The following is a 25,698-nucleotide window of genomic DNA, read 5'->3' as shown; positions in this document are numbered from 1 at the left end:
TTTTTTTTCACATCTCTTTATTCACGAGAAAAATTTTTTCTCCATACTCTAATCACTTATATCAGGAAAAATATGAATTGATCAACTCAACTATCAACTAAATCTTGTATCAGCATATATATATATATTACAAATTTATTACATAAGTTCTTTTACTTAAATCGTGAGGGTGATGATAGTTTAATTTTACAAAATTAAGAAAATTAAATTAGATTTCCACTTTATGGGTTTTTTTAATATATTAATATATTTATTAGCATATCAATGTTTAGGAAGGTAGTGCTTACTTTAGAAGGCAAATTGGCTTTAGAACAACAGTACTATTAAGATTTTACCAGTTTACCTTAAAACAACTTCATTTCATCCAACCCTTTGTAGCTAAAATTACACCCATCTAAATCCACCTAAATACTTCAACACATTTGGATACAAAAAAATATTTCAACACAAAGACAAAAAAAAAAAGCTTATTTGTTTGAGTTTGCTGGTGGGAATGATGATTACCAACAACAACCATCACCAGCAACAACCATATAATTGCAACCTTAAGTTCAAAGAAACTTAAAAAAACATCTTAACCACTATGCACAACTTCACCTTCACACTTTTTTTTCTTGTTCTTCACATTGTCATTGAGACCGCTTTGATCACTTGTATCTCAATGGCAATTCCAAGTTTTTTTGTTTCCTTTACCAAGATCCTTCTTGGGTTTTGCCTTCTTTGTACGGTACATAAAGATTTTGTGGTTGCCGGTTTTGAGGAGGTTCGGGTTGAACATGATACGAATGAACCTCTTACCAATAGTTCAATTACTACGGCCGGTACTGGTGAAGATGGGAGATCTGAGCTTTGTGGTACTGATCTAAGTTTCCTTGGACCACCTTATGGTAATATGTCCACTGCCAAAATGGTGTGTTCACCTATATGGAATACCTTTGTTTTGAGGGTAAGTTGTTTTTCTTTCAACTTATTAGCCATTAGCCAATCATTTACTAAGCTTATATCATTGCTTACTATGTATGCAGTACCATCAGAGGGAAGATAATGTAATGACAATCATATTATCGGCGGTCTACACGACAGGATGGGTTGGGATCGGTTTTTCGAGGAACGGGATGATGCTTGGATCTAGTGCCATGGTGGGATGGTTTAATAGAAAAGGTCATGCAAGGATCAAGCAGTATTACTTGCAGGGTGCCCATGTATCACAAGTCATACCAGATAAAGGTGAATTGCCCCTTAACGGTATTCCACCGGTTGTTGCCCTTCATGGGGCCATGATTTACTTGGCATTTCAAGCCAAGTTCGAACATCGTCTTGGCCGACAACCAATTCTATTAGCTTTTGGAACAAGGTACCCTACTGGTTTTCACCACTTAACTAAACACGACGATAAGACCGCCGTTTGGTTCGACTTCTCTCAAGGTACATATACTAACTCTTATTAGTTCTCATCATTCTTTCAAAAGCAGCATGATATAACCACGGATCAACCCCATTTGCAGCATCTGTTTTAAACATTGACACAAGCCAGAGGAAAAACCATGGCATATTGGGTTTAATGGCATGGGGTTTAATTCTTCCAGCGGGTGCAATGGTCCCGAGATACTTAAAGCACAAAGATCCACTCTGGTATTACCTTCATGCTGTGATCCAATTCCTGGGGTTCATCCTAGGACTTGCATCCGTACTCCTCGGTATACAACTTTACCAAAGCATGAATGCCGATATCCCGGCACATAGAGGCATAGGAATCTTTGTTCTTGTGCTTAGCATTCTTCAGGTTTGCGATGCATGATTATCAATTAATCATCTCTGATATACTTCTTTTATACTGATGAAATGTGACAAATATGATTCCAGGTAATGGCGTTTTTCCTACGGCCAAATAAAGATTCAAAGTACCGTCGATATTGGAACTGGTACCACCTTTATTTCGGACGGATGGCCCTTTTCTTCGGATCTTTAAACATCGTACTGGGAATTCAATTCGCTGGCGCAGGGGATGACTGGAAGATTGGCTATGGATTCCTTCTTGCCATAACTCTACTTGTAGTTATTGTTTTAGAAACATTCTCTTATCTGAGGAGAAGGAGAGACAAGTCCAATCTGCCTTCAAACTTCCAAATGAACACAATTTAGTAACTCATGTTCAAAAAAAAAAGGAAAATTTCTTGATATTTTTCGATGGATCAAAGGGGGGTTTTGGTAATGATGGATCATGTATTTTGCATCAGATTGGTGTGTGCTCAGCATTGAAGGAAGTCAATCCATGACTAAACACCGTTGTTCAAAAGGGACCCCACAATCCTACATGGTTTGAATTTAACCCCTGACCTGAAACCTATTTTCATGTGTGAGTTTTGTTCGCGTCAAAAAGTGATTAAATTAGCTTCATATTTGTTTGTCAAGGTTGAAGAATTCCAATTTCAGTTTTTTTTTTCCTGAGACAGAATGACTCAGTTTTTTTCTCTGTCAAAGCGTAATTGTAAACATACCTACTTTTTTCAAAGCATGACTATTTTTTCATGTCCATTGTTTATCACTTGGAAGTATACTATTACTATGTCAAAACTCGAAGCGTTTTGGTTTTGATGTTAAATGGACCCTCAAGAGTGGAGGTATTGTGCTCCGGGTATCTATATTCAGCTTTAACCCCAAATTTTGTCTCCCGACTCCGAGGAGGGCTCAACAAGTTTATGGAGTTTGGGGAGTGCCTAGCCAAGTGGTAGTGTTCTCACCCACTAATGCCATATAAGGCATGGATTCAAACCCCACCAAGGCCAAATGCTCACATATCCTTGGTGGCGAGGAGCTCCTCAAACTCTGTGAACCCATGGGGCTCTCTTCGGAGTTGGGAGACAACTCAAGGCAAAAATCGAGCATAGACATCCCGGGCACAATACCTCCAGTGTTTGAGGATCCAAGACCAACCTCCCCTCAACATTCCATAACAAACGGATATGGAACTGCAGGTGTCAAGGCCCGCTGACCTGCAAGATGCTCTCATTTTCTTGTGCTGCATTGCACTGGCGTCGTGCCTATAAGCTGGTATAGTCCATTTTGGATTCCCACCAACTCCTCAAAAAATCAGCTGAAGATGAGCCTTCCATGGTTGCAACAAGGTCCTGAGTTTCAATCTGGGGAGGCATATCTTCGGGTGACAAAGCTTTGAGGAGCAAGTGGACATCTAAAGAAGACGATACTAGCTTATAAGCACGACACTGGGGCGATGTGACCACAAAAAAATGAGAGTACCTTGCCAGTTGGGACAACAGGGGATGCAAAAGCTGTTTTCTCATTTGCAATCATTATAAACCGGAGCAACTAAAGCTAATTTGAGCAATACAACGATGCGTATAAAGCAAAAGGCAAAACTCAAGTCATATACAATTGAATAAAACCAACTATCAATGTCATTTCTATTGAAGATCGAAAAGGTGAAATCAGTGTTTAAAATTCTATGATTTAAAAAATTGTTATAACTAAAGTATAGACCAAAATTGTCACCTTAACAACTGCTTTAAATCCCCAATAGTTATTACCATTTGAACCTGCAGAAGAAAACCAAAATGTCATATGAGCACATAAAAAACACACCAGTTATACATGGCAAAAAGCCTATTTATACACGGAGGAAGCCAAGGGATAATCCTAGGGGAATTATTTAAAAACACTAACAAACAATAAAATTCAAAATAAGAGATAATAACAGCAAATTCAAAAATAAATACAGGTACAAATTTATGTCCGACCAACTATAATATAGAATCCAACCAATACAAAATCATAGCAGACAAAGAATCAAACAGAACCAGACAAAACCTACACATGGCATACACATCTAGTGGGATTGAGACCCACACATCACAATTACGGATGGTGAAACTCGAATCTAAGTACTCAAGGACCCAAGATCTCTACCTTAACCAACAAGCCAACTCATTAGCGGTTCATTTTATATGTTACAGCCACAAAGGGTCATTTTCTGAATTAATGAATGATTAACAATTACCAATGGAAACTACATCAAAGATAAAAACACATAAAAACTGTTAAGTCATGATTACCTGATTTGAAAAGCCGCACTTGTCCTTGTTCATACTTATAGCTGAATCTAGTACGAAGCAAATAAAATACCTGAAAAATGTTTTGTGATAATTAATATGATAGTTCAAAGGGAAAGAGAAAGTTTTTCTGCATCTATATGATTTTAAGGTGTTCCTAGTTTCTAAAGAGCTTAAAAGGGCTATGATGACCTAACTATTATTTGTGAAATAGAAGTACCAAAAAAATGAAGATAGTGAAACAGAGCATGTGATGCATATACACCTCTTTGTGAATGGAAAGCAAAAGGCATAATTGGCCTCAGTTAAATAAAACCAACCTGCATTTTAGATCACAAATCCAATGGATAAAGCAGTCTGTTACCATAAAGCCAGAAAGAATTCTCTTCGCCTCTCGTAGGACTGATCAAAATTTGTGTTCTCTACCCTGTTCGGACAATCTTGCTACGGTAAAATCAGCAAGAAAAAAAAAAAGGCTTTTAGCTATGTGGTTGAGGCACTAGCTGTACAATTATCACTCAAATAAAGGCCAGTAGTTTTTGGAACTTCACTCCCTCTGATAACTCTGCTGTATATAAGTTTAAAAGACTGCGAGCCATATGGTCGACTAAGTAAACTGATTGGCATTCTCAACGTCTGCTTTCGGTTCCTTCTACCTCTTACTAAAATGCTGAAGGTTTTCTCATCATCACTCTTCCTTTCAGCACTGCCTCCAGCATTTTTGTTTGGGCTGTTGTATTGACTTGGTTTATTTCCAGAGTTGTCTAGACAATGGTTCAAGTGACCATTTTCCTGCAGGTTTTCCAACCCAGCTCTAGATACTTCATCAGCACTATTTATTGCTTCAGATGCTGAAATGTTGACTTCTTCCTTAGCTTCTCCAATAGTCTCAATATCTACCGGCAGCATTGAAGCTGAAGTAGGGTTAGAATCATCACCTTGGATTTTCGGTTCCAATATCTGATCAGTAATTGGCTCAACAATCCGTGATGTTGTGGGAAACTCCACTGGATGACCAGGCCAAACTGTCCCCGGAATGAACTCCGGTACACTGGGGCCCACATTGCACTGCCATGAAAATTGACTGGGGTGAAAAGGGCTGCTAGTTAGAGGAAAGGTGCTTGTTGGTACAGGTTGGGGTTGAGAATAGGGTGGACACATAAAGGGTAGATGCTGCATCATGTTTGGAGTTGGAGGAGGTGAAGGAAATGGATGGTGAGGGGAAGAGCATGCTGGATTTGGTAAGACAGGAGGAGATGCAGGATGAATAGGCATGTTCACTGGCCAAGGTGCAATGGCTGGAACAGGTCCAGGTCCAGGAGGAAGGACGATGTTCACGGGGCATGGTGCAGCACGAGGAATGGGTGTTGATGGGTTGAAAGGAGCTGCAGAGGCAGACAACTTCCTATTGGTTAGTCCCTGACCGTTACCGGAAGTTAGGACCAAGGGTTTCTCCTTCAGTTCTTCTACCCCTTGTAATGCGGAACTTGAAATACTATGGGGTTCAAAACTTGGAGACAAATCCTTCTCAGAGAATTCCTTTTCAGGAGAATCAATTGAACTTGGCATGCAATTTATGTATATGCCATCCTGTACAACTTCACCAGCCTCATCACCACCAACTTCAAGTTCTTGTCCTTCCTCTCTCTCAGTCTCCACCAAGGAAGAATTATCTTCCATCACAGAAGGTGACCTAGTTTCTTTGGTTTCAACCGCATCAATTTCCTCTTTTGAACTATCTGTTGAATCCAACAAAGCATTTTCATTCTTCTCTTTAGATATGTTTTCAGTCCCTGTAGTCACCTGGTCAAAACTGTCTTTTGCCTCATTAATTTCATCTTGATGATGTTCAGCGTTGCGGTCTGGGGCCTCTTGGCTATCATGGCAATCAGTTTCAGGCCTGATATGCAGTTTGGAGATACTTCCTGGAGGAGCCAAAGCTACTTCCTTGTAAGAAGGAGATTTCCCAAGACTGACTAGAGAATTTTTTGTTGGTCGGAGATCATTTGGTGCAAAGGTAGAAGCAGATCCCCCTGAAGGATTAAGCACCTCACCTCCATTTCCAGAGACTTTAGCTGAACTTTTACTAGATGGAGTGGACTTAACCCTGTATGCAACAGTTCTGATTATTCCCCGTCCAAATTTTGAACCTTGGGAGGGGCTCATCGTGTGCTGCTCTGTATAAGCTCCATGAGATATTGTTCGTTTCTTTAAAAGGTAAAACCTACTATTCTGATTAGTGGCCTTGACAAGAGGGAATTCCACATCAGGATCAACATTCTTTTTCTGATAACTAAAAACCTTCCCTATAGTTGCTCGCCTCTGCTTTAATCGCCGTCCACCATGTGAAGCAGATGCTCTTGGCCTTTGGACAGGTTGCCACCCATCGTCCCCTTCAGCATGTAATTCAGAATGAATGTGATTATCAACGTTTATTTTTGCCTCTGTTGTCTCTTCTGCAACAGGAGCATGGGGCTGCAAAGGTACAGTGCTAGTCCGCTGGTTAGCATCTGGTTTATCTTCCTGTTCAGAGAATTGTTTCTCTTCATCTGAATCCTCTTTTGCAGCTTCTTTAGGAGAATCCTCAGAGCTTTCTGGATGGACTTTTCCCTTCACCTGCAGAATAGAATTGAGATAGCATCCGAGGTGAATTTAAGGTAAAATAAAAGGAAGAAATTTGTTACACGCATCAGATGGTGCATGCCAAAAGTCATGTTGCCCTTTTCCTAGCCTGCGGACTTGCTATTATCCAGGCTTGTCTGTTGAGTCTTTCCATGATTATGCCTTTACCAGGATGCCTAGATACTTTCCTTTTTAATTTAAAGTTGTTAAACAAAAGTATAAAGGAAAATTTCCCCCTTCCTAGGAGAAGAATGTGCAATCATTTCTTTAAGGTTTACTTAAGCAGTACATCAGTCATGTGGAGCCTCATTATGACATTTTGGCAACTCATTAATTAAGGATCTTAAACTACTTCAAAGGCTTTAGACAATCCGCATAAACTTGGTCACCAACAAAATCTAGAGAATGCCCTACCGACAGCAGCTAAATACTAACTAATATCAAGCTATAGCCTTTGCCCTTAGTAAAGAGAATCAGATTTTGAGTCATGCTTTAATCATCAACAATCAATAAAAAGTTTGAGAAACCATAAATAAAACTCCACTCTACCTTCATAACGAAGCTTCTTCTCTTTCCTGCCACAATACCCTTCCCTTTGGCATCATGATTTGGATTAATGTAGTCAAGCAAATCAGATACACTGCAAAATAGCAGAAAAAATCAATACAAGTAAAAGAATGTCTAAATTTCCCCAAATGGTAAAAAGAGGGTCTAACATTCTATCCTGTAGCAGACACAAGGGTAGGAAATATGCATACAAATGCTAACAATTTGGCCAAGCACCAAAAATTTCTTGTCTCAACTAATTACAGCAATATTAAACTTATAAATCACTACAGAAGCCTTTTAGATGCTATATGGCTCAAAAGTATTGTGGCCAGCTACAGCACATTTGAAATAAGAAGCTAACGTTTTGTTTACATTTTACTCAATTTGGTACAAATAAAATTATAATCCATCAGCCATGACAAGCAGAGGCCGAGGGAGGTGTTTACCATAGATCATATTAAAAACTGACCTCTTATTTTGGTAATGAGCTCAAGACACTTCTAATTTTCTTAAGCAGTGAGAAATATTAGTCCATAAGCAAGTTAGAGCTCGGTCCAAAATAGACAAATGGCATTTTTGGAATCCCCATGAGAAGGCATTGATTACTTTTTCCACATGTTAACTCGGAGATATACAAGAAACCGACATAACAGAAGGAGTAATTATGTGAATAGCACACGAAGTAGCAAAAAGGAAACTACATGGCATTCACAACGATAAACTATTTCCTAGTCACTTATGAGGTGAATATGCTAAGATAATACCTTAGATGGCCCTTGCTAGCTATGGATGCATCTGGCTTCTTAGTACCATTTCGAGCAGCTTCTTGTTGTTCAAATGCCTTGGACTCAAAGTACTCAAGCCATGCAGCAGCATCCTGCAGGAATAAGGAGTTGCAATAATGCATTGGTGAAATGAATCAAATAAAATGAAGTACATGTAAAAATTAATCATATCTAACACATGCTGTCAGAAATTATTGATTTAATTCATGCACTTGATGTGCATATGTAAAAAATTAGCAAGCTGCTGTTTCTGCCAACTTTCACTTCATTATAATTTGTTCTGCCAACTAAGTGTTTGAACCACTAGCTGCACTGTTTATAGGCCACAGGTTACCTCTATTAGTGATATGAATAGCGTACATGTTCAATCTATGAACTGAATAAGATACCTGGGTACGCAAATCATCGGGGCCCAGCTTTGCTCGGAGAATTTGCAAGGTTGTTTGTTCATGTTGTACACTCAAAGGGTAAGCCTCCATCAATGAGAGCGCAATTGCTATAGCATGATAACTTGCTGCTGTCTGGAGACGTTAACATAAAAAGTGTTATTCTGGTTAGGGGAAAAGGAAATCAAAAGTACACAACTTCATAAAATATTAGTGATACTTCCTAACAGCTGATTTGGGAGGATGTATATCCCGAAAATAAAATTTTATATAGTCATTTACATGTTTTTAGAGAACCTGCATTTCAGCAACAACAACATCTGATACAGTATTGTCTTACTAACCACAGTATGATCTAACTTATCATGCTCATGAAGACCATTAATTCTCTGTAGTTATGAATGCACTTCGTCAGTTAAGCTTATAAAAGCAAGCACTTAAGCTTTAAAAGAAAACCCAAGAAAAATTTAAAAAAAAAAACTCTTCAATGCCTTTAGTTTTAGCCATATAAGAAGATTTTTGTGATAATTTAACAAAACAGCATCGTAGATTCATATAAAAGAAAAAGAAAATTAAAATAACAAAGATCGAAGAATATTAACTGGGAAAAGACAAAAAAAATTCACACCTGAATATGGTCTGGACCAAGTAACCTTTGGTTACACTTCAGAGCTTTGTGTAGATATCTGAGGGCAACATGAACATTGCCCAGGCCTTCTTCCATCATGGCTACATTTATATATGTTGCGGCAGTATTTGGATGAGATATGCCACAAGTAAGATGTAAAAGGTACAAAGTACGCTTTACATATCTGATCAATAATAATTTATAAATGTTTAGATTAAAAGGTTAGCCAGAAAGAAAAGAAGAATGATTTTAAACCATATTGCAAGATTTTCTTCAAAAACTCACAACGCGCAACAAGATTTTAAACCATGATTTGAAATGCATAAAATGAAAACAAACGTACTGAAGAGCAAGTTCTGTATGCTGAAGTCTGTAATAGAATACAGCAAGATCTCCATAGCTCTTCATTGTGTCTGGATGGTCTAGTCCTAATTCTCTCTCATTAATATCCAAGGCTTTTTGCTGATATATAGTGGCCTGAAATTGGAAAAGATTACTAATTTAAATTCAAATTGAAACCCTCAGTAAATAAAATTAGACAACATTTGAATAAGAATACTTCTATAAAATTGTTTAGGGTAATATTGTTCTAGTATAACATGGATTTGCCCAAACTGAAGGATAGAAATGGTTCACAACAAGACCTGATTGAAGTCTCCAGTGTGATATAAAACTACAGCAAGAAGGCTGTAAGCCCCAGCTGTCATTCGATGATATGGACCACAAACTGCTACCAGCTTTGACAGAGCCTGCCAAAACCGGAAAAATACAACAGGTTAGATACAAGAGATTGATGAAGCACAAGGTGGGAACAAGGCATATAATCTTGGAAAGAGGATACAATACATATACCTTGGTTCCATAAGTCACTGCATCTTCGAGTTTTCCCTTATCTAAGGCTGTTTTTGATGATTCTAAAAGTTGCCTTCCATCAGCAGATGAGCATGCTGCTTGCTGAAAAGAAATAAAATACAAATCAATGATAAAATCAACAAATTCTGAAACAAATTTCAGGAGGAAGAAAGAAAATGTTCCATGATTTGAGTTTATCACCTTATGGACTGGAACCAGGCTTACAACATCTGATGGTCGGAACGGGGTAGGAGAATCCATGTCAAAATCCCGTGGAACCAACTCAATTCCTACCTAAAAGAAACAAAGGAGAGAAAGGAAATCAATATTTTACCAGCAACACATCCGGTTTTTTATGTTTATAACCATTCCCTAGGCATACAAAGTATCCTATATAGCCATAGAGAATTCCCTTATTCTCAATTCTTAACAGTAAAAATGTGTTTTTTAGCCAATTTAATAGCGGAATCTATCATCTACATCTACTAAGACAGAAAGGGGACTGGGGCAGGGAGAAGCATTGTTACCTATATAATTTATATGCTCTTTCCATGACAAAAGCACTAATGAAACTAGGTTATAAAGTTATAAACTATCCAGGATGCAGTCCTATGCATCATCTCATTGTAATTTCAAAAACAGTGGCAAAGGGCGATATGGCCTTCTTACAACTAATTAGTCAACACAGTGGATGTAATTCATGTACAAATCCTTAAAAGCTTGAACAAAAAATCATAGCCTTTAATACCTTATGGCATAATCCACGTAGAATTGCAAATTTCCTGATTTCATTGAAATCTAAGTTGCTAATATCCCATTCATATCGCTTTATCAAGAAGAGCTGCAACCATTTCCACACCAGGGAATGGATTCTGCAAGACTTGTGTAGTTCTCCATTATCAGGGACTCCAAGCAGTAGGTTCAGTGCAGAAGCTATTGATTCAGCCATTTTATCAGTGTTAACAACAGTGGCTATCACTGCCTGCACAACATGCTTGAAAGCCCGAACAATCATCTCATGAATACAAAGTGACTGCACATGCGATAGCTTTTCGGAAAGCTTGACCTGAGTAAAAATGGAACATCAGCCAATAACTTATTATGAATAGAAATATCAACTAATAACTTATTAAGGAAAATAATGAAGTCAGTGTTACATATTTCCATATCTCACAGGCTCAAAACACCAGAAGCAATTTTATGACAATGGGATAGGCAGCAAAAGATGCAATAAATGTGAATGATGTTTCTAAAACATAAACATTAAATCTGCTTAGAAAACTAATAAATTTATGAAACTACTAATAGACTTGGCAGATCTGCACAAAGCTTTGGGAAGAAAAAAGAATAGTGTTAAGAATTCCTTTCCAATCTGGATAAAGACGTATAAAGAAAGCATTTAAGAATCAAAAGATATCAGACTATGGCACTTACAACATGTCCCAGAGAACGCATCTGAAGACCTCTAGTATGCATGAAATCAGTAAGGGTCCGCCCATCAACTGGTGAGAGTTCCAAAGACCCGAAATCTGCAACCTGCAATAGTTTAATAAGTACTAGAACCAGGAATTTCTATAGCATTACCTATAGACACAATGAAGAAAATGAGGAAGTAACAGTCAGGGTTACCAATTTCGGAAGAGCAACTTCAGTGTAATATTTCTGTGACAAGTCAATAAGTTCCTGCAAAGACTGTCACATAAAATGGGCACATTAGGCAAATGCTTCGTCATATAACAAACTCTATGATATCAGTATCCAAGAATATCTACCTTGCAATGAAGTCCAGTATCTGATTCTTTAAGTCGAGCAGAGGCCTCTTCAGATAACTTGCTCTTCAACACAAGTTCACCATCTCTTGAATTGGTTTGAAGCGTAGATTCCATAGGAGCACCAGTTACTTTTTCAACAGCGCCTGGATGAGAATTCGAGTTTACAGACCCTACATTCCCATCTGCTTTTTTCTTGTTCTTGAGGGACCTAAGAGGTGTCCCAAGTCCCTCAACCTTCATCTCGTTCTTGGGCTTCTCCCTGGATGGTTTTTTATCTTTTTCTGTGTTTTTTTGTTCCTGCAAATGTTGTATCCAGCAGGCTCCGAGTTCCCATCTCACAAAAGGTTCCTGTTTGAGTTCCTCTTCCTCAAGTTTAGCAATACTTTCTTCCAGCAAACCCTCTACAGAAATTTGGGAAGAACTAGGCTCTTCATATTCCAGAATTTTTGAAGGTGAAGCTGGCTTATTGGGTTCTGAAGGTTTTGTTTTGTGAAGAAGTAATCTCAAACTGAGAGGAGGAAAAAGGAACTGTTAAGATTTCTGCTCATGAAGCCAAAGGAAACAAAAATCATACCAAAACTATGGAGCAATAAATGCATGGTACTAAATAAATTACCATGTTTTTCCATTATACAAGATGGAGAAAATGTTAAAACTCCTTAAAAACCTACATGTAAGCCAGACGATCTAGATGCAACTCAAGCAAAAACACCAACATAATGATTTACATATTTGAGGTTTGAGCTTTCCCTTCAGGATAATAAGATACTAGAAAATATTTAGCGGATTTTTGGAAAGATCTGTAAGCTACACCATTTAGATATAACTCAAGCGGCCACCTATAAATGATTTCCATCTTTGAGGCTATTGTCTTTCCTACAGGAAAAATAAACTTGGAAAGATTAGTTGAAACTTGAATCTATATACAAGGCGCACCATCTAGATGCAATTCAAGCAAGCACCAATCCTGTGATTTCCATCATTTAGGTTTGAGCTCCAGGATAAGACGAAGGATTTTGCTAACGAGTGCTCTAAGGACACTCTTAAAGGTTACTATACATAATAATATCTTCTGCATTGGAAAGAATAAATGAAGTTGTCAACCAATGCATTTAATACAATGTTATTAAAATAAATAGTCTATGTTAAAAGATTGCCTAATGGATACTTGTTAGCAAAACCCTAAAATAAATACTGGACAAAGGGAAAGATTTAGTGGAGCCGAACCATCTAGATGCAAGTCAAATGACCACCAATCTACTGATTTGCATCTTTGATGTTTAAGTTATCCCTCCAAGAAAGATTATTAAAGATTGGAAAACATTTAATTCAAACCTGAAACAGTATATTTAAATCATTGTGTAAATACACTCAAGAAGAGATCCATCTATCAAACACAAAGAAAATTTTGTTGAAACTTGAAATATGTAAGCAGAAGCATCTAAATGCAAGTCAAGCGACCTCCAATTCACTAGTTTACATTTTTGAGGTTTAAGTTATCTTTCCAAGAAAGATTAATATTGAACATTAGAAAAGATTTATTCAAGCTTGAAACAGTATAATATTTTTAATCATACTGTATACACTCAAGAAGAGATCCATTATCAAGCTTATTAAAATATGTCAAATCAATAGTTTGAAAAAAAATATATTATACAACTCATACATAAAGATGCTTAACAAATAGTGGGAATTAGTATAACCTGTTAATATTGAGGGCATTGGCCCCGCCTTCAGGCTGTTCAAGTTCAATGCTTTGAGATGGATAACTGCTTTGCTGATTGTCTCTCCTCTCAACTTTCACAGTGGCAATATAGCCACAGTATCTCACATTTAGCACACCTAAAGTGGAAATGTCCTGCAGTCGACATGTAAAAGTTGTTTCAATCTCACCAATTCAGAACGTAGAATCCCAAATTGTGAAGAGAAGTTCGTTCATGATTAAAGTTTTTCTTAAAATGTCTTACGTGTGCAGCTGTATTTTCATCAGCTGTGATCCCTTTCAATAAGTTTCTTTCCAGCAAATTCTTTTGATATCCAATTGCTTGGATACCATCAATTTTAGTGTCCACCTTACAGCTTGCATTCGAAGCATCTTTCATTACTGCAATATTCAAGTCCCCCACTCTCTTGGAGTAAAGAGGTTCATCATTATTTATTGAACTTGGATTCAGCTTTTCCATTACATGCTTCACAGCCTTAATGGCTCTCAAAATGGCCACGTCGACAAATAGACTGTGAAGAAGGAATGCTTTCCTGTCCCTTATCTGCCTCTCCTCTGCTGTCTTGCAAGGCATAGATGCAATAAATGAAAACTCATTGGCCCAAGGTATCAAATCACTTTTGCCATCTCTTCCTAAACCGCCTCCATTGCCCCCCCATGTTTCATCCTCTGTAGGGAGAGGTGGGAAATTTGAAGGTGATTGTGCTGCGATTGGAGGTACAAGCCATGTATTGGCTCTAAAGCCATAAGGAAGATTCGCAAACTGGAAAAAAGAAATTCAAAAAGAAAAGCAAAGTTGTGAAACAATACGATAGTAGTTTATCTTGATAACCAATATCTTGAACTGAGTCCATCAGAGCAATTAAATTAAATGACAAGCAGTGATGCAATGAGCATACCTTGTTCCGTTCCAAAAATGCTTTCATGAGATCAGCGTATGCCTGTAATATGCATATCAAGATATTAACATGAGGATGTTGTTTAGATAAATCAGAAGAGGGAACATGAACTGAAAAATACAACTTTGGTTCAGACAAAATTTAGTTACTTGACAAAAACAAGTCAAAGGAAACATATAGAAAAGAAGCGCAGCAGATTCGTAATATTGTCCTTAAAATCTCTTTGAAGAGAACTTTCAACCGATTGAAGAAGTCAACAACTTATCTAGTTACCTCAAGCATCACATACTAACTACAATTTTTTATTTTACACAAACTATCGAAAAATTTCTCATTAATTTAACCATTACAAAACTATGTAAAGGTCAAGCCAAACAATAGATTATATCCACAAGTTTAGCATGATACAATTCTTACGTAAATCTTACAGTACTCGATTCAACTTCCTATTCAAATATTATTACTTTCAGTTTCAAAGACACAATAGTTGCAGTACAAAGCTTAAACATCATAATATTCGAAAAGTTTCTTTTAAGCAAACAAATCCAATATTATTTTCCCCAAGTCAACGTCCAAATCGATGACAAATCCATATATAAAAATTCTAAGCTATATAATCCCAAATAATTGAAATCATATAAATTACTAACCAATGAAATGTATCACTTAATAACCATATTAACCTAAATAAAAAATTATAAGAAAAAATTAATCATGTTTACCATTATATTTCAGGAAATTGGGCTTCCAAAATTAATAACAAATTTACTTCAATGAATGTACAAAACATCAGTGGTTATCATCATGGTTTCACCAAAACCAAAATAAGCAATTGTTCTTTATGCATCATCAACAACTACCTTACCATAGTGCAACGTTAAAAACAAAATCTACCAGGGTTCTCAAAAATTTCAGCCAATCATACTCCAATTCAAACAAGCATAACTCATATCCATGATCAAAGATTCACCAAACATCCATCAAAATTCCAAACCAAAATCAAAATCCATAATATCTCTAATATCATTCTCCACAACACTCATTCATCTTTTAAAATAATATATATTTCCCCAAGACAAGTCACAAACGTTAACACCAATAGTGCCTCAAATTCTAAAAATGTTATCACACAACTGCGGTATTATCTCTTTTAATCCCAACGAAGCAGAAACCACATCCATGATCAAAGATTAACTAAACATCCATCACATCTCCAGAATATCAATAGATCAAAAACCTAATCTCGAATTCATAAATTTCCCAATGATCAAAATGAATTTCCAAACTAACCCATTCAGCTTAAAAACACAAATATTATCAATGATTCCACCATAGAAGTACCTCAACTCTTAAGATTCACTTATAAACAAACAACACGACCAAATATTATCATGCTTATCAAGGGAAAACCATTAGATAACGCATGCAAGACAACATAATGTCATAATCTGCAAAATATGAAGATAATCAAAAGTTGATGCGAATCTCAGTTCAAAGCATTTTATTAGTTTTTTTTTTTTGGCCAAAAAGCATTTTAGTAGTTTCGATAAACGGAAAATAAACTAACAGAAGTAATATCGTAAAATGAGGGAAATAAAAAACTGACATTATCAAATGCCCTACTCAGTTGGCGCAACAAATCAACAAGATTGTGACAAAGGATCTGCTGCTTCCCAACGCTAGAAAATCCTTTGCGGCAAGCTTCCACGTGAACCAGCTTTCCATTGCAAAGCTTAACCTGATCATTATCAGAAAATTATATTACAAATACAAGAGGAAGAGAGATATAGCATTTGCGAAGAAAAAGACGCATCACTACAAGCGGTTAAAGAACGAAAACGGAAAATCTCACTTCTAGAGAGAAGAGATGGTCGTCAGTGGCGATCTCCTCAACATGACGCTTCGCCGTCCTCCTTATAACTGAAAATGCGATGAAAAAAAAAACAAAAGTTTCTCTCGCTAAGTTCAAACTGTACGCGCGGGAAACAAGAAAAAATTCAAAGTTCGCTCGAGAGATCGAGAGAGAGAGGAAGTACACTGAAGAGGAGGAGTGAGATGAGAAAGGGAAAAGAATTCATAGAAGGAGCCAAGCTTAGGACGAGAATGGCTCATCTCGCCGTCTATATTAACTGGTACGTCCTTCGCTGGAGATTTTGACAAAGATTCTTTATTCGTACTGGCGGCAGTTTTCTTGGCGGCGACACCCCCCTTCTCCCCCGCAGCCGGCGCATTCTTGCTAGCGTCAGGCTTGATCTGATCTTTGGCAGTGGCCGACGGACCAAAGCACGTAGTACAGGCCACGATATCCAGCACCCGTCTAACGTGCGCCACCGCGCCTTCTTCATCGTAGTCCTCTGTTCGTTTTTGCAATCAAAATTTTAGTATTTTTTAGGGGTTTTTTTTTTGTGTGTTAATAATAATTACGTACTTAAAAGCATGCAAATGCAATGGCCATATTATTCACTTTTTCCTCGTTTAAAATTTTACCTTCCGTCAAAGTTAAAACGCACGGCTTAAGCGCTGAAACGTCGACCGCATCTTTTAACCGCGGCCCTCTAACCTGTAAAAGTGTAAAAACAAAAGTAAATGAAAAAACATTAATTTCAGTTGGGATTAAATCTTGCCCTTTAACTAAGCCAAAATAGCGAAAAAGTCACCCAACTTTCTCTCAATTCTCATTTCAATACAAAAATTTTGGAATTTTCTTTTATAGATAACGGAACTTTTGACAATTGAAAATTTAATTAAACATTATCTTTGGTAAATATTTTCGTTATATTTAAAAGAAATTATAAATTATATTGACCAATTGAGCAAAAATGAAATGTACATGCACACTTTTAATAATTCAATTTAATTTCTTTTAATCCTTTTATTAAAAAAATCACTTTGGTACTTAAAAATTAATACTTCAATTAAAGTTATTTTAACACAAAATTTTTTGCTTTGGCCATCCATTTTTTTTAAACTTGCCTCCCAATTTAGCTTGTCTTTGAACTAGTTTAATTTTGTTAAACAAGCCCTATACTTTTTTTTATATCCAAATAAACCCTTATTTCAAATGAAATATTTTATTAGATATAAATTAAATGTTAGGGTCTTAATTGGATACAAATTATAGATTAAGGGCTTATTTAAGTGTAACATAAGTATAAATACTCATTTAAATAAAGTGATACGATTTTGAGGACTTATCCATAAAATATCCACAGATAGAAAACGATTGCCACAGCGTGATTGATTCAATGACTTACAGCAATATTTCAACTTGTCAATTTGAACCTATACGTATGTGTCCTTCCATGTATTTTTAAAATATATATATTTTTTGGTCGAAATTTTATGAATTATAAAATTAAAAAAATAAAAAATAAGATTTTTGAATTAAAAAAATAAACAAAATAAATCTAATTTCTAAATTTATTTTAACAAAATAATGGTACAAAAAATTGCGTGCACCTTTTTATCCTCACCTCATGAGATAACGAAAATTTTGTGACGTGGCAGGTCTCGGTTTTTACCGACAAAAGACGACGAACGTCTAGGATTTTGTCCGTTGATATTCCCTGCACATTTTTTTTTCAAAATTAAATTAATAAATTTAGACCAATTATGAAAAATTCGGACAAAAAAAATGTGGAAATTAAAAAAATAGAAAAGGAAATGAAAAGGAAAAATTTTAATTTCTTGCCAATTTGTCCACATAAAACCAAAATATTACCAACAGTCAAATTACGCAACCGTAACCTAACTTAATCACACAACAGCTGAATTTTAATTCATTTTAATTTTTCATAAATTATAAGGGAAGCCACAAAAATAAATAAGCATTTTTAGTAACAAGGATTAAAATATGGTCTACTTCTATGCCCAATCCCTTTACTTTTGAAATTTTAAAATTTAATCCTTTTATTTTTTTTAATAAGACTAATTTAAATTGTGAACTTATCTTAAATAAGAATTTGTTCAAAGATTTTGATTTAAAATTTAAAATTTAATGGAAAAATTTTAATCCAATCCCCTCATAAATGATGAGATTATAAGTTAATATATGATAAAATTACACCTTGACCCCAAAAATGAAAAAAAATCTATTTAATTCCCTAAAAAATTGAAATACAAGATAAAATTATATTTTAACCTATAAAAAATTTATAATTCAATCCAACTCCACCTGAAAAATTTTCCAGATTCGATCCTACTTTAATTTTAGTTTACTTAAATTTAAAGCAAAAGGACTAAACTACAAAATTTTAAAGAGTACAAGTACTGTTAACAGAATTAGACCTTAACAAAGCTCGAAAAGCATGTGCAATGAAAAGTCGCCTCTAAATTTTAAGGAAACTCGTAAGCGCCACACACGCATGGTGCCAAACAAAAATTAGTAGCAAAAGCTCGTAATTAATTATTAATTATTGTTAATAAATTATGGAAGCTGCAAAAAGAACATGAAATACATTTTTAAAACAAACCTTGAGAATAACATGGGTTTCATCGGGAAGGTGTACGGTAATATCCATCGCTAATGGAAGAACTGCAAAAATGAGGTTAATTTTCAGTGAAAAACGAATAATAATGGCGGATTTTAAACTTAAAATGAGCTGATTAGTAGAAAAAAAGAAAGAAAATGAAAACAAGAAATAGAAAATTTATTACGCTTATCTTCTTTCTTCTTCTTCTCTCCTTTGGCTTTTCCACGGCTGTTCCTTGGAGCCATTTTTTTCAAGCTTTTGAGGTAAAAGATAAAAAAGAAAATGGATCTTTAATGAACTGAATAAAGGGGAAAAAAAAACGAAGTGGCGGCGATATATAGAGCCGGCGAAGCTGACAAAGAAATGAAAAACGAAGGTGGTTTTAGAGAAAGGATAATGAAGAAAGCGTATTAATCATTGAGAAAAAAAAATAAGAAGTGAAGGCCTGTAATCCGATAGAAGAGAAATGGTAGGGACGATGAATATATGATGATTAATATAAGAGGGAAATAAAAAGGAAAAAGAGAGTGTGTTGGGTGTGATAAGGAAGGAAGGGCGGAGATTTAGCAGTCAGATGAGTATATTGGCATTTTATGGCTGTTTCTAGACTTAGACGGTGATAGCATTTTGTGGGAGGTTTCTCCTTCTTTATAATTTTCTATTAACTACTCTATGGTAGGATATATATGATTTATAATAGTAGGATATTTGTAATTTTAAATATAAATTCACCATAAAATATTTTTAAAATAGAATTTCGGCATAATGATTAAGGTGTTGACTAATTTAAATTTAGTCTGAATTTAAGTTATGCTAATCATATGTGACTGTTAAGAATTTACACTCCAGTTATAATATAAAAAATATTTTTAAAATAAAATTTTAAAAAACTAAAATATATAATATAAAAATAAAATAGGTTCAATTTTTCATGCAACTAAAAGTGTATACAAATAATCTAATTTCGTAAAAAAAAATCCATAAATATCCAAATTCCCACTGTTCATTTTTCATCCTTAGGTTAATTACATTTGTCCTTCTTAAACTGGCACTCAAAATGATAATATCGTATCATTCATTTTTAAAATACCAACTTAGGTACAACATATAATATTTTTAAAATGTAATTTTAGTCGATTAAGTCTTAATTCGATTGACATCGGTATTATTGTCAATGTAGAATGACGTGAGTTCAAACACGTTGAATGAGCTATAGATAGTTCTAGGCACTATCTAAAAAAGAACAGATGAGATGGTGAGTTATTTTTCTATAGGTAAATTACACCCAAGATCATTAAACTTAGTGTTGTTCAAACAATTAACCGAACCAATTTTTTTCAAAAAAATTTAACCAAACCAAAATTTATATGTTTTTTTTTGTTAAAACAAGTATAAAATATATAAAAAATACATTGATAATGTTCATTTGTATTGAAAGTTAACCGAATTAACGGAATTAACCGAAATTTTAAGTCTTGAGACACTACATAATTAAGTTTGATTAATTTTGTTAATTACCTGATTTTGAACCGAATTAACTAATAATCAAACTTTCAAAAAATCATTAATCAACCTCTGTCCGAATGAGATCATTCAGTCGATTAATTCGGTTTTAACCGAAATTTGAATACCCCTATTTAAACTATTAATAAGTTTATGTTTTGGTCACGTGCATTGCCACACACTCACTCATTTAAATTACCATTCAAGCACAACTTGTGCATCAATTCCATGACCTTGGGGATATGGTGAATGCCCTTGATCAATAGGTTAAATGTTTTTTAATAAAAATTTAAAAAGTAAAACAAATATCACACGCGACATCTATTTAAAGATCTCATTGTAGTGGATTCTTTTAAATCAAAGGTTGAAATAAGAAAGAAAGAAAAAGAAACATCAGTCCACTATTGATTATGCCACGTAGGATTTACATTGAGAAATGTTAAGTTTACCTTTTAACTGATACATATGATTTCATCACTAAAGAATGAGAAACTAATTTCTAAAGAAAAGCAACATATTCGATAACTGATTTAACAAGTTCTAAGTCACCAACACAATTTTTAAGTTATTAACATGGTTTAATCAGACAACTACAGTCTCCTCATTCCTATCTTTTAACTACAACAACTGCTTTAAAAAGGATCTCATAAGATCCCACTATCACCTTAGATATTACCGATAACATAAAAATAATAGCAAGTTAAAATGTTCATTATTTAGATCCATAAACTGGATTCAAATAATGGAATCCAAAAAATAATATTCCGATTCGCTTTGAATGCGCAAAAAGTAAACTCAAAACCCACAAATATCTAAGTTCCAACTATTCATTTTCATCCCTAAGTTAATTACATTGGACCTTCTTAAATTAGAATTGAAAATGACAATATCATATCATTCATATCATTTTTTCAACCCAACTATTAGGCTTGATGTTAAATACCAACTCTATTATGACATATAACATATTTAAAATACATATAATCATCATAAGCAAATTTGATGGGGGGTAGGTAGGGCCTTACCCCCTCCCCAAAAAATAAAAAATTTTCGATCCAATTCTCTTATAAACAAAGATATTATAAAATATAATATAGTAAAATTGTATTTTAGCTCCCTTAAAATGAAAAAAAAATATGTTTAGTCCTTTTAAAAATGATGAACTTGTAAATTAATACACAATAAAATTATATTTTGATCTACAAATAAATTATAATTAAATTCTGACCATTGTTAAAAAAAAATTTCGAGACTCGCCCGTACTTGTAATACAAAATTTTGGAGGTGGGATTAGTTATTTTTCTATTAACTTCTCTTTAACAATTAGTACACATGTATGATAGATAGATAGATAGATGGATAAACAGGATTAATTGCACAATTTATTAGCTTTCGCGCTAAATGCTAACTCAAGTATGACGTGTAGTATGTTTAAAATACAATGACGGGTTAATTGCAATGGATCTTTTTCAAACTACTAATCAAATTTTACATTGATCTTCTAATTGAATCCTCGAATATGATGTCAATAAGACATTTTCAAAAAACAAATTAAATACTACTTCAAGGTGTAGTATCATATCAATCAGGTCATTGTGGTCAACCTATTCATTTGCTTTTAAATATCAACTTGAATCTAGCATAAAATATAATTAAAGTACATGAATCAAATTGTTAACACATATATATCTACTACATGGATAATTTGGATCAACGTATTGAAATAATAATAATAAAAAACAACTCTCTTAAATTTTATAAGCATATTTGTCTTTTAAATATGTTATATCTAAATTATTCATACGGTAAGTACGGACGTGTTTATCCACGTATTTTAAATACTATCTACGACATATCAGAACTAACAATTAATGCCTAAATCGATAGTTAGATTAATAGAATGACATGATTGATACATTGTTGATATATGGAAATATATATACATACAAATATAAGCATACACATAAATGAATATTATATACATATTATATAAAGGCATATACATATATCTATAATATATATAAAAGTAAGAGTTTAGGAAAAAACCTTTAAACCGACAAAAATACCTTTTGTTTTCTACCATATTACTAAATTGACATTTAAAAATATTTATAATTTAATTTAGATTTATTTGTTATAACTCTATTTAAAAGTAAGTTTTATAGTTAATTTTATTGACTCTAAAATAGAGCTATAACTTGAATAAAATTCAAAGCATACTCACTAATAAGTCAAAATAAGTAATAATTAAGGTTAAAATATTATTTTAAAAAATCTAAATTATTTTTATTTTTTTACAAGTAAACTTTTTTTTATATTTATGAACTTGAATAGAAGTTTAAGTATATAAATAGAGATTAATTTTATATTTTAATGATCATTTAATTAGTTTTAGAGTTACATATTAATTAAGATTTAAGTTTGGATCTATAAATAGCTTCCATTAGTAGCATCTAAGAAAAATCGTCGGTAAAAATAATGAAAATTTTTAGTATTAATAAAGTAAAATATCTCAAAAAGGAATATTTGAACGACAATGACATTGGAAAGCACCGGAGATTTATCATATAAGATTTCAATAATTATTTTTAATCGTCATTATTAAATAAGTTTTTAATTTAATGTATTTTTTACATATTTAATCAATTTAATATAAATATCTTTCGTACTTATCATGAATCATTATTATAATTAATGGGTGTCTTTTTACCTTTTTTATTTTAAGTTAATATTTTATTTTATTTTCTGATACATGAAGTTTAAATGAATAATCCAATTGAGAAATATGGATTAAATTTATAACTATACGCATAGTACAAAACTAATGATTGAATTTAACCAAATGGATGTAACTATTATTATTTGGGTCAAAACTAAAATTTCAAATTTTAGAAAGTACAAAGACTAAACTTGCCCAATTTGAAAAATATGAGGACTAAATTTGATCAAATTAAAGTATAGAGACTAAATTCAAAACTTTTTGCAAAGCACAGGGACTAATCCCAAAGTTTAACCAATAAAATTGGTTTAAGATTCTGTATTCATTCCCTACCACATGCGTTCAACAACCTTTTATGACATTCTTTCAGAAAAGGTAAAAGAAAACAAGCTTTACGTTACAGTTGTGGATCATTAATTGTAATTACATAAATTTGTTCACTTATTAGGTTTACACGTTGGGATGTGATTGAGTTAAAAATTTGAGTATGGAATTTGATATGAAAATAATTTAGGGTTAAATTCTATCATTAGTGACGAAATTATGATAAGTTTTTGTTTTGGTCACTAAATTATTTGGAAGTTTTCATTTAAGTCACTAACTATTCAAAAGTTTTTATTTAAATTACTGGGCTATTAAATTTTTATAAATAAATAAAAAGTCCGTCAGGCAGTCAGTCTTGGAGATTAGAGAAAAAAGTTGTTTGAATTTTAGTTCGTAAATTCGATTCGTGACACTCAAAGTTATTTCATAAAAAAACTGAATTGTAAAAAAAAAAAAAGAGAGCTTTCGATTGGTGCAACCAGTGTAAATAGAGAAAGCCATACAACATTGATTTTAACAACCCATTGAGTCAAATGAAAAGTTTAAAATAGTTCAATGACTAATTTTTAACTTTTTTTTAATTAAGTGACCAAAACAACCCATAGTTTAGTAATTAATAGTGTAGTTTACCTTATAATTTAATAATACGATAATAAATTTTTCACTTTGGTGCCAATTTTTTTTTTTGGGGACAATGTCAATCTTTAACATTCATAATTTAGTTAATTTACTTTTTATTGGATAAAAAATTTGACCGAAGTAGTAGCTCATATAGTAATTCATGTATACTTAATTGCTTACATAGATAATTTTTTTAATAATTTTTATGAAATACACACAAACTGTTATATAAGCAATCACGTGATTCTTATTAATATTTTAATATTTTAGTCACATTTTTTTGTAAAAAAATATATTTTTTTAATATTTTAATCAATTTTAAATTGTAAAATAAGTATTTCAAAATTACATCGCAAACAACCTTTAAAAAATTGTACTGACATTTTACTTGCAATTATAATGTTAAATTATAACCATAAATTAAATGAGATTCATGAAAATACTATATAGAATCCATTTTTTTGAAGTAGTGTTTTTTTTCCAATTTGGTAATTTATTTTAAAATTTTCTGTTTTAAAAATAAATTTAATCCATTAATATCTGTTTGATTTCCATGTTTTAAAGATTTTTCAAGATTAAGACAATAAACTTTCAAATTTAATTTTTTTTGTTAAATTGAATAAAAACCAAAAATATCTTTGTATCTATTTTAGAGAAGAAATTGTTTGATATGTATAAAAAATAATCGATTCTAAAAAATTCTTGAGGAGATTTATTGTTTCATTATAAACATTCTCATCAATTCGTTTATTTCTATGAATAATATGTTTTTTACGAAGTTTAGGTTCTATTTCCATCTATTTCTTTTGCACATGCCATAGCATTTTGGAAAACATCTTCCCTATATTTTTCAAAAAAAAATGAAAGAAGAAATTTTAATTGTTCTATAGCTACATCAATTTGCATATATGTTTCGGTTGTAAATTTTTGCTCAACAAAAACTCGAAATTTTCAAGCCCATATGTTGCTAAACATTAAGCTTCACTTTTGACTTTAAGATCATTGCTAATTTCAACTAATTTCAACTAATTTCAATAAAGCATTTCTTATTTGTGGAGTGTGAAATCTTATAACTTTTAACACTTTCAATACGACTTTTTCAACGTGCTTGTGACAGTGATTTCTAAGTTAGGCTAGGTATATAATATTGTATAAATTTCCATCTTTTCGTTGAAAAAGAAAATAATTGATATATTTGTTGTAGTACTCTAAAAAAGATATAGTTTTAGAACAAGAACAAACCATATCAGAAAGAATGTAAAATGATTTTGGATTAATATCTGAAAATATTTTTTTGCACTCCATGATGTATTCCTTTTATATTAGTTCCATTGTCATCTTATGTTATCTATATCACGTCCAGCATTTTTATTTCATCCACAATCCCATCAAAAACACCTTTTCCAGTTGTCTCATCTATTTTTAAAAATTCTAAAAAATATTTTAATGCTTTTATTCAAATTGATGAAACATTTATGCATCATAATATGATAGACATTTGCTCTTGGTGACTTATATATGGAGTACAATAATTTTTGGTTTAACTTCAATAATTCATTTTGTATATTATGACACATACTATGTGATTATGAATCTCGTCATCTTTTATGCGTCGATTATGTTCTTGCATTACTAGATCAAATTTAGCAATCATTTCTGTTAGACTTAAAAAATTTCCATTACCTTCTTCTTGCATCTGCATCTTCTTCTTCTTTTTTTTTTTAACGAAAGGTCAAATTATTTTTACTACAATAATTGTTCTTACTAATGCATTTC

The 25,698-nt window shown here is 33.2% G+C and overlaps 2 protein-coding genes across 4 annotated transcripts; one reads left to right on the top strand and one right to left on the bottom strand.

Annotated features, from left to right (window-relative positions):
* The first annotated feature begins 377 nt into the window (after positions 1-377).
* Positions 378-2,529, top strand: LOC107948174 (cytochrome b561 and DOMON domain-containing protein At3g61750). The gene is made up of 4 exons (XM_016882641.2): positions 378-946; positions 1,026-1,425; positions 1,506-1,783; positions 1,864-2,529. The coding sequence occupies exons 1-4, from the start codon at positions 584-586 to the stop codon at positions 2,140-2,142; spliced, it is 1,320 nt and encodes a 439-aa protein (XP_016738130.1). The 5' UTR covers positions 378-583; the 3' UTR covers positions 2,143-2,529.
* An 869-nt stretch (positions 2,530-3,398) lies between these two features.
* Positions 3,399-19,418, bottom strand: LOC107948175 (protein TSS). 3 transcript variants are annotated; one of them, XM_041082836.1, is made up of 25 exons: positions 18,940-19,418; positions 18,756-18,817; positions 17,757-17,849; positions 16,771-16,843; positions 16,320-16,637; positions 16,136-16,203; positions 15,890-16,021; positions 14,284-14,325; positions 13,629-14,147; positions 13,365-13,519; positions 11,662-12,169; positions 11,519-11,581; positions 11,324-11,425; positions 10,638-10,955; positions 10,091-10,183; positions 9,890-9,991; positions 9,682-9,786; positions 9,381-9,514; positions 9,038-9,221; positions 8,413-8,544; positions 8,003-8,115; positions 7,239-7,329; positions 4,388-6,683; positions 4,071-4,140; positions 3,399-3,554 (listed from the first exon to the last, which is right to left on the bottom strand). In XM_041082836.1, the coding sequence occupies exons 1-23, from the start codon at positions 18,998-19,000 to the stop codon at positions 4,551-4,553; spliced, it is 5,601 nt and encodes a 1,866-aa protein (XP_040938770.1). In that variant the 5' UTR covers positions 19,001-19,418; the 3' UTR covers positions 3,399-3,554; positions 4,071-4,140; positions 4,388-4,550. The 3 variants fall into 3 exon arrangements, with proteins under 3 accessions (XP_040938770.1, XP_040938768.1, XP_040938771.1); XM_041082834.1 differs by having other exon boundaries at positions 9,890-10,183; positions 18,940-19,402; XM_041082837.1 differs by lacking the exons at positions 18,756-18,817; positions 18,940-19,418 and having other exon boundaries at positions 17,743-17,849.
* Positions 19,419-25,698: the final 6,280 nt, after the last annotated feature.

Source organism: Gossypium hirsutum, chromosome A12 (genome assembly GCF_007990345.1).
Source record: "Gossypium hirsutum isolate 1008001.06 chromosome A12, Gossypium_hirsutum_v2.1, whole genome shotgun sequence".
NCBI lineage: Eukaryota > Viridiplantae > Streptophyta > Magnoliopsida > Malvales > Malvaceae > Gossypium > Gossypium hirsutum.
Note: the sequence above shows the minus strand (reverse complement) of the source record. Positions and strands in the feature narration are given on the sequence as shown.

What these genes read in the sequence shown, in the direction of transcription:
- LOC107948174 (XM_016882641.2), top strand. Translation starts at nt 584, where the DNA reads ATGCACAACTTCACCTTCACACTTTTTTTTCTTGTTCTTCACATTGTC. An exon ending in GGAATACCTTTGTTTTGAGG is followed by an intron (nt 947 to 1,025) that starts GTAAGTTGTTTT and finishes CTATGTATGCAG; the next exon opens with TACCATCAGAGGGAAGATAA. An exon ending in TTGGTTCGACTTCTCTCAAG is followed by an intron (nt 1,426 to 1,505) that starts GTACATATACTA and finishes CCCCATTTGCAG; the next exon opens with CATCTGTTTTAAACATTGAC.
- LOC107948175 (XM_041082834.1), bottom strand. Translation starts at nt 19,000, where the DNA reads ATGGCTCCAAGGAACAGCCGTGGAAAAGCCAAAGGAGAGAAGAAGAAG. An exon ending in AAACCCATGTTATTCTCAAG is followed by an intron (nt 17,850 to 18,755) that starts GTTTGTTTTAAA and finishes AAAAATGTGCAG; the next exon opens with GGAATATCAACGGACAAAAT. An exon ending in GAAGAAGCTTCGTTATGAAG is followed by an intron (nt 6,684 to 7,238) that starts GTAGAGTGGAGT and finishes TCTATTCTGCAG; the next exon opens with GTGAAGGGAAAAGTCCATCC.